General features: G+C 55.9%; 1 protein-coding gene across 14 annotated transcripts in view; it reads right to left on the reverse strand.

Moving 5' to 3' along the window:
• Positions 1 to 310: 310 nt before the first annotated feature.
• PRDM2 (PR/SET domain 2) overlaps positions 311 to 14,549 on the reverse strand; it is a 118,798-nt gene continuing 104,559 nt past the window's right edge. For 12 of the 14 annotated variants that reach the window (XR_010411093.1, XR_010411088.1, XR_010411092.1 and 9 more), the window contains 2 exons: positions 6,526 to 6,858; positions 5,304 to 5,406 (listed from right to left, as the gene is read on the reverse strand). Coding sequence is in view for 2 of the 14 variants with exons in the window: in XM_045898655.3 (XP_045754611.2) it covers positions 5,286 to 5,406 (121 nt within the window). In the remaining 12 variants the exon portion in view is untranslated. Of the gene's footprint in view, positions 630 to 5,262; positions 5,407 to 6,525; positions 6,859 to 14,549 lie in introns of those variants that run through there. The other 2 variants (XM_045898655.3, XM_054513127.2) reach the window with 2 other exon arrangements.

Here is a 14,549-nt window from a genome sequence, read left to right on the forward strand (position 1 = left end):
AGATGGGGATGGGGACTTTCTCCCGCCAAATGGACCGACTAGAATGTTAAATCCGGAAAACGACTCAAGCTAGTAGTTCAGGCAAAGAAGGGGGGTTTTCGAAGTGCGCAGGCCAAGGGGGTCGATCGGCGAGGCTCCGACGCGTCCACACGCCGCTGATTCCCAGACATGGTGGAAGGCTAGGGCAGGTGGGGTGGGTACAAGGGAAACTCGGCCTCCTCCTGACGGCCTTGCTCGGACAGGACTGGAGCCGACCCCTGAGCCAGACCACAGTCCCCGCCATGGCAAAAGACAACTCGAGAAGCAAAAAGCAGGATCAAGGAGCTCTTGAAAAATTGCATAGTAGGAGAGGCCCCACCCCAGCAGGAAGGCTGAGCTGCAGAGCTCGGTCCCAGGGGCTGCACCCAAGTGTCATCCATGGTGTGGAATCAGCTGCCTTCCTGCCTCCCTGGGGTTTGGGACCCTCGTCTGAAGACCACACACACACACACACACACACGCACACACGCGCACACACGCACACACACTCCCTTTCTCTCGCAGGCTCATAAAAGTGGAATAGGTCGGTACTCCCTGCAGGGCAGAAGGCCAGTCCCTTTGGCTTCACTGATTCCAGGTCACTTCAGGTGCTGAGGAGAAAAAGAAAAGAAAAATGGTAAGAGTGGCCGCATACTCCGTGCCTACCCTGGGCTGCTGAAGCATTACCTCACTTAATTTTTCCAGTTAAAGGATTGACTGGGGATGCCTGGGTGGCTCAGTCATTAAGCGTCAGCCTTCATTCAGCTCAGGTCATGATCCCGGGGTCCTGGGATCGAGCCCCGCATTGGGCTCCCTGCTTGGCAGGGAGCCTGCTTCTCCCTCTCCCTCTGCCTGCTGCTCCCCTGCTTGTGCTCTCCCTCCCTCTCTCTCTCTGACAAATAAAATCTTAAAAAATATATATATAAAAATGAAAGATTGAAGTACACCATACATACAAAGAAAAGCACAGCTTGATCAATGTTCACAGTGAACACACCTGCATGACCCCTTCACCCCTAGCCCAAGCTCCCTTCTAGGATCGCCACTAACCCTTACCCCCCAGAATAAACACTCTGACCTCTGTCACCATAGATTGATTTTGTCCATTTTTGACTTAAGTAAATTGTGTCTGGCTCCTTCCGCACGACACCTTTGTGATTCATCCCTCCTAAGCCCGTGCGTGCAGTTGCGTCCACCTCCTTGCTATGGGAGTCTACTGGAGGATCATGCCACCTTCATCTGGCTGGTCCACTGCCAAGGACAAGTGGGCAGTTTCCAATTTGGGGCCACCATGAGTCATGCTGCCAGGACACGCTTATCTATGTCTGGAGGACACGTACGGTGCACATGCGTGCGTAATTATGCCGAGCAGAAGTGCTGGGTGGTAGGGTGTGCACATACAACACGCGAACTCTCCCGCGTGTGGGTTCTGGTGTGCACGTGCACGCATTCCCGCCGAGTGTCTCCCTAGCGGTGTAACTGCTGGGTCCAGGGGACGCGGATATCAGCTTCAATCAATCCTGCCAAAGACTTTGCCATTTTAACTGCGCTACCACCTGATTTCATTCTAATGCTTCCGGCGACCCTCATGGCAGGCGACACAGATCCCCAGATCCCCCTTTGCACAGAAAAAAGAGAGGCTCGAAGAGGACAAGTGCCTTTTACAAGGTCAGGCTGATGACAAGTGGCAGTCATGGGACCTGAACCCAGGTCAAGCCCACTTCAGGGCCTGTGAGTGCCTTCTGTTATGGGGGCATGGCTTCGCCTGCATGCCTCCTCCACAGGAACCCCACCCACAGTACTTGACACCGAGCCAGGCACCGGAGTCAGGACCTAAAAAGACTTGCTGCACGGGGTTGAAGTTGAGCACGGCATCGTGCTGGGCCACGTTCAGGCGCTCTGTTCTCTCACTGCGAGGACCTGGTCATCGTTACTAGAACTGCCACTCCTACCACTGACTACTATTATTATTACTACACCACTATGTGATGATTTACAGCAGGCTTACGACATACCCGGCCCTTTCCTAAGGGCTTTTCATATACTAATCTGTTCCAGGCTTATGGTATAACCCACAAGACAGGCATTACTAGTAACCCATTTCACAGACGGGCAAATTAAAACACAGAGACGTGAAGTACCTACCAGGATTACTGGAGCCGGGACACCGCCAGAAAACGCGCACTTAACCGCTACACTAGGTCCATTCCAACCCCCCCGCCGAAATCTCTTGATGGGGCAGTATACGAGGGTGCCTTCAAGAGAGGGGGCCTCCCTTCCCAGTGGAGGCCTGCATGTGCCCTGAACGAGCCGGGGGACACAGGAGCCAGCCGTGGAGTGGCCTGCGTACCCCCAGCCTGGTGTGGCTGGGCTGTGTCACCTGAGGGTCATCGAGTGGGATGCACAAAAGGAAGGCAGCTTGCCAATCCCTAGGCCGGAGGCAGCCCTCCAGGGTGGGGACCCCAGCGGCAGGGGCTGTGGGCTGGACCACCGGGGCTGGAGCCGAGCGGAGGCTGTCAGAGGGGGGTTCTCTTATCACCCCACTCACCCTGCTCCTGGGACCCCAGGAGAGGGCCAGTGTTGGGAAGCCTGCCCCAAGGGCAGCGGCAGCCGAGGGGAAGACCACGAAGGTGGCCAGATGAGTGAGAGATGCCAGTCCCTTCCCTGGACAGCCCCCTCAAAGACCCCGGGGCCCAAGCGTGCTGGCTTCTTGCAGTGGAGAGAGACAGAGGCACCGAGGACGTGCGGGGGCAGTTTCTCACGGGACTAGACGGGTGGCGTGTTTCAGGCCGAAAGGTGAACAGAGAAAGCCCTGGGCTTTGTCCACGACATCCATAAAGCCAGAGAAGGGAGGGACACCAGGAGTCAGCGGCCGAGAGGAGGCCAGTTCCTCGCTGGGTTCAGACTGTCGGTAAACCAGCCAGAGCCTCTAAGCCGGCAAGCACAGCAGGGAAGGTGCAGTCCGGGGCCTGGGTGCTCCGAGGCCAGCACTCTTCCCTCAGAACAGACCCCATATGCACATGATTTCGGGGGGGCAGCACAGACCCCTTAGAGTCCACCATCCACTCTGGGAGTCAGACGCCTCCAGTTCTGCCTCCAGTTCTGCCACTTGCCCCTGGGTCTCAGTTTCCCTCCCTGTAAAATGGGGATTTTGATGCACGCATCCTTCCCATGCTAAAATCCTTCGTCAAGGCACTTAAAAAACCATTCTGGAAACATGTGCAACACTGCTATGGACTGAACTGCCCCCCCCATTCATATTTGGAAGCCCTCATCCCCAGTGTGATAGGTGGGGCCTCTGGAAGGTGATTAGGTCTAGATGCGGGTGGGGCCCCCATGACAGGTTTAGTGACCTCACAAAAGACACCAGAGCCTCCTCTCTTCACTACTGAGGACACAGCAAGAAGGTGGCCCCTGTAAGGCAGGAAGAGGGTCCTCACCAGAACCCAGCCATGCTGGCACCCTGACCTCAGATGCTCAGATGCCCAGCCTCCAGAACCATGAGAAATAAATGTCTAAGCCCTAGAGTCCGTGGTATTCTGTTTTGCAGCCCGAGCTAAGACAAACAGTGTAAGTAAGGTGTTGTTTTTTTAAATCATATATACATAAAATCAGTCACAGACACAAATTACATTGGGCCTCTACTCATCTGAGCACCTTGCTTGGGAAGCTGCACATGTTTGGAAGTAAGGGAAGAGAACGTATCCTTCTAGGGTCATGCCCTGGCCGCCGGGGCAGAGCCTGAATTAGCAACACTTGGCAAACACCACATCGCCACCAGAGACTACAGTGGCCAACGGACACAGCCCAGACTGTGGCCCAATCAGTCCAGGTGTGCCTGGCTCTCCCTCAGGCTGCAAAGGACACCTGCTCTGGGCTGGGAGCCACACCCTGGCACCCATCAACACAGACATCCACACGGCAGGGGCCACCACAGGGAGGGGCCTGGGCCATGCCCGGATCCAGAATTGTCCTGGTGCTGCCCCCCATTGTCCGGAAGACGCCAGCCCGGCATCTCCTCTCCTGGGCCTTCCAGTTCTGCGCTTAGCAAACATTTCAACTCTGCTCCCCAGCATTCCCAGCTCAGGGGCACCTGCCCTCTCAGGAGCCTGTTCTGGAGACTCAGGCTGAGTTCTGCTCAAGACAACAGAGTCCCTGGGGAAAGTGGATTCTGTTTCCATGCCCCTCCCCGGTCCCCAGAGAAATAAAGCCCAGAGCCCAGAGCCTCCAGCAGCTTTAGGAAGGGAGAAGTGAGTGAGCCCTCCAGGTAGCAGGGCAGGCGGAGGGAGGAACATACAAGATGGAAGACCCCAAAGTTTCAGAGGTCAGCCCATTCTTGCCCGAAACAACTGCATTCTCATCCTGAACAGCCCTGGCTCCATTAAGCAGGCATCCCCACACTTGGGGGTGTCCCAGAATCACGGGGCCACCTGCTAATACAGATTCCCAGGCCCTGCACACCAGGATGCTTGTTTAGTGAGTTGCACCTTGGGGTCTGGATCTTTAACTGGCACGTGGGGTCCTCCCATCGTCGTCTCAGGGACACAGTGACAGAAGACATGCCACGTCACCAACAAAGAAGCCCAGGCCTGCTTGAGCTCACTGGCCAAGCCCAGCCCCCCTGAAGAGGGAAAGTCCAGCTTCTATGAATGAATTCAGGTTTTACCATCAGAAAATCTAGGAAGAGACTTCCGGTTCAACTAAATTTAAGTTTTATATTTTGCAGAATACTATCACTTTCACTTTCAAACACATTGTGGGAATAAAGACTACACAATGTTTTCTGGGCTTAAAGCCTCTGAAGGTCTCGATTAAGCGCTGGCTACTGTTTGTTCCTGCTATTCTTATTCAACAGTCACAGCTAATTGCTGGTGCTAACACAGCTAGTAACAGCTAAAAGCTAGTGCTTTCTGTGCATCAGGCACTTCCTACCTGCTTTGCATGCATGACACTCATAATTCTCACAACCTGTGAAGTAGGTACCACTGTCATCCCCATGTTACCGATGTGGAAACTGAGGCTCAGAGAGACTGAGTAACTTGTGGAGGTCCCATAGCCAGGAAGTGGCAGAGCTGGGGTCCACACGTGCCTGCAGGAAGGCCCCGTGGCTCCCCCACCGGCACCCAGGCGGATCATGCCCACCCTCTTCCCTGCTTCCCAGCCCACCCCAAGCCCCAAGCCCAGCACTCCTCGACCCCCAGAGCCACCCGAACAGGGCCAGAAGCCGCTCCACCCTCCTCGTACCTGTCAGGGAGCAGGCGAAGGATCTACTCTTTGAAGAGGGGTCCCTGGAACTGGGCTGCCGCTGTGGCCCTCACATTCCTACACTGCCTGGTGATGTACGGGGCGGCTGGAGGAGGGCACCGGGATGCCAGGCGGAGACTGTAGCTGTTGGGAGAGGAACAACACACACCATCAGCAGGACCCCGCCCCCGGAGCCCCGGACGGCACCTTGAGGCCCACGGGATGTGGACTTTAACGACCCACGTGAGTTCCACCGAGCTCTGCCCACCACCTTCCCTCCCCTTACAAGGGACAGGGTGAGCAGAAGCATCCCCCAGCTGGGTTCTGCGACACTGCACTGAGCAGGGCTGTCCTGATGACCCCCGTAGAGGGACAGGCGAGCTGGGAATGGAGCCCTGCCGTGCAGACGGCAGCTGTTCTGTGCTCCCACCTGCGTCCCCAGGCACTGCCCCCGCCCCCGGAAACATCTGGGGAAGTTTCTGGTACCACGTTACATCCATCACCTGCAGTGGGTCTCCTCCAGGCCACAAGCTCTGCCCTCGGCCCGCTATCCCAGCCTCACTGCACCAAGCACTTTCATTTCAGGAATCTCTGAGGGGGTGTGAGCCCGGATCCTGTGACACAATTTGGCCCTCTCTGCTACCAGAGCCCATTAAATGAGATTTTTTTTTTTCCCCAGGAAAGCATTTAAGAATTGTTTAAAAGATAGGTGGCCTAGACCATTCCTTCACCCAGCTAACCCGGACTCATCTTTCAGGTCCTGGCTGGGATACCACCTCCTCCAGGAAGCCTTCCTTCTTTAACTCCTGAATGGGGCAACCCTCCTGCAGGCTCCCACTGCCCCCTCGTACTTCCCTGCCACAGCACCTGTTACACTGAATCACAACTGGAGGATTATGTATCTGCCTCCCTCACGGGCTGTGAAATCCCAAGGTCAGGGCTTTTGTCCTACTCACTGATGCATCCCCATCTTAGCACAACAAAAATAAATAGCTGCTCAATGAGAACAACACATATGCTGGAAATGTGCTAAGTATTTACATATACCAACTATCCTACTCTACGTACACCTACCAAGGCGGATATTATATGAGCCCTAACTTACAGATCGGAAACAGACCACCGGAGGCTAAGTAACTTGTCCCAGGTCCCAAATTTGTCCCCCAGACAGAAGAATGGAAGTGAGCAGGCCCTCCGGTCAGGAGAGGAGGAAGGTGAGGTGGGCGGGAAAGTGGGAAGGGTGAACACTTGCGGGAACCTCACCTGTATCAGGTGTTGGCTCAGAGTCCACTGCGTCTGAGGGAGCAAGAGACGGGAATGGGGCCAGTCTCGAAGCTGACACATCAGGGCCTAGATCAGTGGTTCTCAACAAGGGCAAGCACTTGGCAGTGTCTGGAGACATTTTTGGTGGTCCCAACGGAGGGGAGGATGTTGCTACGGCATCTAGTGGAGCGGCCCATCTAGTGGATGGGGCATCTAGCGGATGGGATGGAATGCCGCCAAACATTCCACAATGCCCAGGACAGCCCCCATGACAGAGAATGATCCAGAACGGGAATAGTGTCAAAGTTGGCAAAGGGAGCGATCGAAAAATACCTATTTCAATAAATGAAGTAAGTGAACATATAAACAAACAAACATATAAACAGACAAGTGAGGGCCTGGCTCTTGGCCAAGGTGCGGGGCTGCCCTTGTGTGAATTCCTCCCAATGCTGTGCGATCAAGGTCTGTGGTCAGCGGCTTCTACTAGCTGAGCAAGATTCAAGGCAGAAAACTAAAGACAACCCCATGCTCAGCGGCAAGCCTGTGCCCCAGATGGACCATCAAAGTTTCAGAATCACAAAGCCCAGGAGGTGGCCTGGGGGCTGGCTGGGACCCCAATGTGAGCACAGCCCCTCAGCCAGCCTACCCGACTGTGGGAGGGACAGCCCATTGTGAGGCTGCCTGGAAACTTGGGACTTGCATGCCCCTGTCCTGCTGGGGAAGAAAGGGCAGTCTCAGCACACTGCAGGTCCCCCTACACCGTCCCGTCTGCAGAAACATCTCTAATGGAGTGCATGCAGCAGGATGAGCCGCAGCTTTGAAGACAGGCAGGCCCTGCATCATCAATTTCTACGTCTCCTTCTCTGTTACCAGCATTACACATCTTCTAAACACTCAAAAACCAGATCAGTTAAACAAAGGTAACCCCCCTGGCCTCCTGGCCCTCTCTAGCTGTCCAGCATTTCTCTGCTCCCTTGCGCGTGGCAACCACAGCCACTTCCACTAGGGGGCGAGCTTTCTCCCCAACCCTGGGTATCCGTGGGGTCCGAGAGCTTATGATCGGCGGCAAAGCCCCCAAAGGCAGGCTCCTCTCACCACCCCACAGCACACGGCTTGGCCCAGTCGGGGCAACCCCAGCTGGCATGCACACAGCCCTTGTAATCCCCAAATACTTTCTAAGCTTATCTGTGGGCCCTCCCAGCAGCTCAGGAGGTGGGGAGAACAAGCACTTTTTATACCCATTTCACAGATGAGGACACTGAGGCTCAGACAGATTCGGAGACTTTCCTGGGGGAGCAGAGCCCAGGCCTTTCAGCTCCGTGCACCACCATTTCTGGGGAGACACCCGGTCACCACCTAGGTGTCTCCTATTAGGACTAGGGCAGTGATGTCCAGCAGGACAGTCTCCTTCCTGACCACGAAACCCCTCCTGTGGTCAGAGAACTCTTGAGAGCCCAGTGGTTCCCTGGGGCGGAGATGTCAGGCGCTGAGAAACAGCATCTGCAGAACCAGATATTTCTCCAGTTCTCAGTACAGTAGTGGTTCATGCACAACGACCTGAGTCTAAGTTCCTAACTGTGTGAGCTTGGCAAGTCAGGGGCCTCTCTGGGCCCTGGTTTCACCATCTGTGATACAGGAGCAGTAATTTCACTGGGTGGTTGTGCTGATTAAATTTAGAGGAAGCTCTCAGCACAGGACATGCCAGCACTCGAGTATCCACCTGCAGGTGTTGGCACGGGGGCAGTCGGTGGGGACGCAAGGGGCCGGCCAAGTGAGGCGATGCCAGGGGCTGTGACACATCCCGAGGCAGCGGTGGCATGGCTGTCAGTCCCGATCCTCGTCCTCGCTGGCTATGTGGCCCAGGGTAAGGCCCTCCCTGCCTCCTAGGCTCTGAACCTTGGCCTCCTCAACTGTAAATAGAGGCCCTCTCTGCCGGCCTGCCGAGGCAGAGCTGGGCTGGGAAGAGCCCGGGGACCGGGATGTGAGGGCACTTTGCCTTCCAAGAATTCAGCACATGTGGGATGCTCCAGTGGTGATGACACCAGCAGGTCAGAGCAGGAGGGCGGCCGGTGCCCTCCCTCCACGGGCCCAGTCAGGTCTCCCATGAGCTCCCCCCCTTAATCGGCCCCTTCTCCCACCTGTTCTACGGAAGACCAACCTTCCCCTTCCCCAAAAGCACACTGGCTCATGACACACCCTGTCTGCAACCGTCAATCCCGGGCTCCCAGGACAGTGACCATGTTCCTCAACACACAGAGGCCGGCCCCCCACCTCCCCACCCCCTCGCTGGCCCAGCTGTGCTGGGCTCCCTTCAGCATGTCCACGCATGGCCCTCTTCCTGGCAGCCCTCAGCCTCGACGGACTCCAGAGCAGCATGGTTTGCCTTTAGCCAAGACGGGAAGATAGCAGGAGAGGCTTCAGGGTTTGAAAAGGATTAGATTTGAAGTGTTTATTCGACCCAAGAGAGAGGTCAAGTGGGTGGCTGAAATGGAACAGATGAATCTGGGGTTGGTCAGCATCTGGGTGGCCCGGATGGCTCAGCAAGGGGAGGGACCCAGGACGGGATGGGGAGAGGCAGGTGGTGATGTGAGGGAGCCCAGAGAGAGCAATGGCAAGCCCGGCCAGGGAGAGTCCGCCACTGCCAAAAGTCAAGGAGGCCAGGAAGGAGAACCACAGCAGTGTTCAGCATGGGCCCAGAGCTGCTGGTAACCACGGCGACAGTAGCCTCCAGGGCATGGCGGAGACAAACCCCAAGTGAGTCCGAGAGAGGAGGATCCAGAGAGCTCCCTCAAGGAGAGTTGGGTCAAGGGAGGCCGAGAGGGGAAAGGGCTTGGGAGGGGAGGAGGCCAGGGGCTCTCTGGTCCCCGCAGGAGTCTCCATGCCCCCCACCAGGCTGCCAGGACATGCTGAGTAGAGTCCCCTGCCTGCCTCGTCCCTCCTTCTGCAGGAGTCAGGAGGGACGTTCTGGAACGTAATCCCCAGAGCTGGTTCGGCCACACAGGAGTCTTACACAACTCTCCATAAATTCTCAGAGTGCAATTCATTTGAAGTCCATGTCTGATGTTCTGCACTCTTGCCAGAGGTGAAGGGAGAGGCAAAGTGTGTGGGAGCCAGTGCCAAGGTGGGACAACCCGAGATGCTGCTGAAATTCCCTGGAGGCTAGGTGCAGCCCCACAGGTCGGGGCTGTGGGAGTCACCGCCTGCTTCCTGGCGCCAGCCACCAGCCACCTCAGGATTGGTGGCATCTTTGAAGGCTCCACCTTCCCCAAGCAGCCCCTTCCATTCCCGGGAGGGCCCCCCACCGCCTCAGATGAGGCCCCCACGCTGAGCTTCAGAGGCAGGGCAAATGGCCCAACACTGGGATGCAGGAACCTGAATTTCAGCCCTAGATCTGCTGCTGACTTGCTGTGTGGCCTCTGGAGGATGCCTCCACCTTGCTGAACCAGAACCATCCACCTATAAAATGAGGATGTCAAGCAAGGAAACTATGCAATGGTATCATTTTGAGCACCTGCTATGAGCCCAGAGCTACTTCAGATGCTTTATGGGAGCTCCTCAAATATTCCCAGCAGCACTTGAGGCAGAGACAAGGATGATCTGTGTCTTACAGAGGAAGACAGAGAGGTGAGGAAGCGCAAAATTCCATCCATGTTCTCTTGGTCAATAGGGGGTGCAGCCAAACTCTGAATCCAGGACCATCTGACCCCTAAGCCTGGCTGCCCCTCCCTGAGGCAGTTCTTGTAGTGATGGGGACCAAAGAGTGCTTTTCAATATTCCAAGAAGCCAGATGGGGTTAACCGTTTGCCCACAGGACAGCCACCCACGAGGCCAGGAGCTGGCTTTGAGCTGGAACCATGTCAGCTCAGAGGAACCCTGGCATTGAGAGGTGGGGTGGTGGGGGGCGGGGGGGTCTCAAACTCCAATGCTCACTGGAGTCACCTGGAGAGATTAAAAAATCCTGCAGCCCGCGCCTCAGCCCTACAGATTTTAATTTAGCCGGTTTGCATGCCAGGCATTGAAAACTTTAAAAGCCAACTCTGAGGGCCACTAGCCTAGATCTGTTTCCTCAGAGTATGGTCCACAGTCCCTGGGGGCTTGTTAGAAATGCCACCGCTCAGCGCCCCCCCACCCCGCCCCTGGACCTCCTGAGTCAGGAACCCGCATTTTAACAAGCTCCCTGGAGCATACAGGGGTTCTGTATACTGAAGTCAGGGGAGCGAGGGGCTGAGGACACCTTCAGCAGGGCGTCAATGCAGGCCACGTGCTAGGTGGCCATGCCTAAGAGGGGCCTGGCTCTGAAGCCTGGACAAGGATAATGCAAGTGGCCCTTAGGGGACAGCAACAAAGGTCTGAAACCACTGGCCTGCACAGTCACTGAGCTTCCTTCAAGTGGAGACGCTGGGGCCGGGGGAGACCCGCAGCTAACACGTGCCGGTGGGCATCGCCGGCCCCGGCAGCTTTGTGCTTAGATAGTATTTTCATTTGCTCTTCCCTCTAACCACCTGAGAAGGGTTATTGTGCCCTTTCTCTGGCTGAGAGGGCAGTAGCACAGACAAGTCAGGTAACTGCGGTGACACAGACAGGTGCGGAGAGATGGGGAAAGGGCAGCGAGGGAGGGAGCCAGGATCCACACAGATCTAATCCAGACCTGAAGTCCGCCTCTCTGCACACGGATTCTCCTTCCCTCTCCCCAGCTCTAAAGGCAGCCACGTGCCCGGGCCAGCTCCGGATTTGGCTGCCATGCATCCGAAAGACCAATCGCGTCCCTGCCTCATGGGGCCTTCATGCCAGGATCTGAGGTCTTCGGAGGCCATCAGTTCCCCAAAGCTGTTTGGCTTGCACTCCAAATACCCAGCATGTGACAGCTGATAACACAACCCAGGCAACAGGAAGGCTGGCCTGGCCTGTGGGGACCTCAGCCAAAGGGAGCTACCAGTGGGGAGATCCCTGCCGCCCTGCCAGGCTCGGAGAGGGGCAGGGGACCCCCGCAGCCATGCCAAGCAGCCCTTCATTCTCGGTGAGGAAACTGAGCCAAGCGAGGAGGTCACGCACTCAAGGTCACATGCAAGTTGTTCTGGGGAAGGAGTGAGGGGACAAAAATGGGGAGGGAGGGCAGAGTGAAGCCCCCACAGACTTGGGACAAGGAGCCGTGGGAGGCAGGTGCCCCACACATGACACCGAACTCAAGCCCTGGAGGGCACGATCTTGTTCATTTCTCACCCACCCACCTGTCTGGCACAAGAGGTGCTTGAAGAATGTTCCCTGAACAAGTAAATGGTGAACGTGGAGCCCAGACCCCCAAACACGCCTGTCTACACTGCTCGAAAACCAAATCACCCCGGGAAGTAACTTCCCGGAAGGTTCCTCTCACTCCCGAGGCCCCACCCAAACCTTGGGACCAGGTCCCCACTTTTATAATTCTTTGAACACAAGTCCACAGGCCTCAGGCCTCCCTGACAGACCCTCCCCGCTCCCCTCAGGGCAGAGGCTCAAGTCCAGAGGCTCCACACGGGCAGAGAACAGCCAGCACCCAGACGAGCCCGGCTCAGGCCCGAGCAGCCCCGGCAGGACCCGGCAGGACCCGGCAGGACAGACAGACGAGCGGCTCCTCGGACACAGACACCTCGCACCGCACTTTGCTCTGGCCCCCCAACCCAGCTCCAGGGCGCCCCAACACCATCCCCCTCCCCTCTCACTGAGCAGAAACGGGCTGCTTTCTAACACCCAAGGAAACATCTACGACCAGGAGGGAGGCCAAAACACGAGCAAATACACGCATGTCAAGACAGATGAACGCACACAAAGCAGGTTCCCATCTTGGGACAGAAAGGGACGGATGCGCCTCCCCTGAGGTCCACGTGGAAAAGTTCCTTTAAAAGGTAAAATTCTGTAAAGACGCTAAGTCTTCATTATTATGACCATTCTGCCTTTTATTTTACTTTATTTTTTTTAAAGATTTTATTTATTTGAGAGAGAGAATGAGATAGAGAGAGCATGAGAGGGGGGAGGGTCAGAGGGAGAAGCAGACCCCCCGCTGAGCAGGGAGCCCGATGCGGGACTTGATCCCAGGACTCCAGGATCCTGACCTGAGCCGAAGGCAGTCGCTTAACCAACTGAGCCACCCAGGCGCCCCCCGTTTTTTTAATTTTTTTTTTTAAGATTTTATTTACTTATTTGAGAGAGAGAATGAAAGAGAGAGAGAGTACAAGATGGGGGAGGGTCAGAGGGAGAAGCAGACTCCCTGCTGAGCAGGGAGCCCGATGCGGGACTTGATCCCAGGACTCCAGGATCATGACCTGAGCCCAAGGCAGTCGCTTAACCAACTGAGCCACCCAGGTGCTCCCATTCTGCCTTTTAAAGTTGACACGAGCCAAAGGAAAAAAAAGATGCAGTCAACTCCAGGGACCAGCCTTTGCGTGGTCTGGAGCTGTTGGGACTGAGAGTCTCGTAAGCCCTGGGTGCGTCTGCCCTGCGAACGGGGTTTCTTAAGTCTTGATGCTGGTGCCCATTCCAGGACACTAAGGAGAAGAGGCGGCTGGCTGCCTTAGGGGAGAAGCCTGTGGGAGCTCAGGGGGCTCTTCTGCTACCGAGGTGTCTCAACCAGCTGTCTTGGGGGGCCTGGGTGTGCCACGAGGACATGCTTGCTGTGGGCCTGAACAGGGTGTCGGTCCGCAACAGTGACGCAGCCCAAAGGGCAAGGGTGCCGTGGACTGTGGGGCTGGAGGCCTCATCCTCAGAGGGGGCCGGGGCCTGGGTGGCAGAGTCTGCTGGCGCACCTGCCCCACCTCCCCCCACCGTCCCGCCATCCCCCAGGCCTGTACCCTGGCTGACTCAGGCTGTAGCATAGAGGGCTGGGACAATTCATCCTGTTGTACTGACGGGGACGCAGAGGAGGTCTGTAGGTGCTCGATGCCTTGGACCCCGGCTGGCCGACTCCACTCTGGGCTGCTTGGGCCTCCCCAGGACCCCGCATTTCACCTGGTTTGTGACCCACTCATTCTCGGTGGGGAGGCCATTCAAACAGGCTACCTCCCTGCGGAGGACAGACCCCCAGGCCCAGGGACTCAAAGCCAAGGTAGGAGCAGAGGTGGAATGAAAACTTTCCTAATGCGTCTCCCATGTAACTGCCATTTCCCAAATCAAGGTTCCGCAGAACTGGTTCCCCCAGATGCCACGTGTGTCTGCGTTACCATCTGCGTCCTGGCCGCCAACATTTCCATGCTTTTACTACGTGCCAAGTGCTGTGCCCAATGTTTGACTTGGAATCACAAATTTAATCTTCACAAGACCTTTGTGAGATGGGTATTGTACATTTTATACACGAGGAACTAAAGGCACAGAGAGGTTCGGCAGCTTGCCCAAGAATACAACACTGGCAAGAGGCAGAGCTGGGATGGAAGCCTGAACCACTCACCTCCAGAGCATGGGCTCGTGAAGCCAACAGGCGTGTCTCTGCAGGATTACTGAGCCTTTAATGTGCTGACAGGCGGGAGAAATCCCAAGAGGAGGACGCAGGCTGTCATTTACCCCAAACTGATTTCCCCCATTGATGTGATCACTACTTACTGACAGCCTGCTCTGTGCCAGGTACATAGGACATGGTGGAGGGCCCAGCGGATGTGCTCTCTGAAGGCACGAGACTCTGCAAGGGGGTGGCTTTGATCTATGCTAAGCCTCCGGGAGGACCCTTTAGAGCACCACAAAGAAAGAAAAATTAATTCAGCCTTTCTGAACAGAAATTTTCTAAAATCAGCCATTTAGGGGCTCCTGGGTGGCTCCGTCGGTTAAGCGTCTGCCTTTAGCATGATCCCAGGGTCCTGGGATTGATCCCTGTGTCGTGCTCCCTGCTCGACGGGGAGTCTGCTTCTCTCTTTCCCTCTGCCTCTGCCCCTGACTCGTGCGTGTGCTTTCTAATAAATAAATAAAATCTTTTAAAAATAAAAAATAAAATAAAGTAAAATAAAATCAGCCATATGAAGCAATGTGTCCTGAATTTGATTTAGTATAATCTTTGGGAGTCAGGT

The sequence above is a fragment of the Mirounga angustirostris genome, unplaced genomic scaffold (assembly GCF_029215605.1).
Source record: "Mirounga angustirostris isolate CCGP_5_RB_7025 unplaced genomic scaffold, mMirAng1.0.hap1 SCAF_4, whole genome shotgun sequence".
Taxonomy (NCBI): domain Eukaryota; kingdom Metazoa; phylum Chordata; class Mammalia; order Carnivora; family Phocidae; genus Mirounga; species Mirounga angustirostris.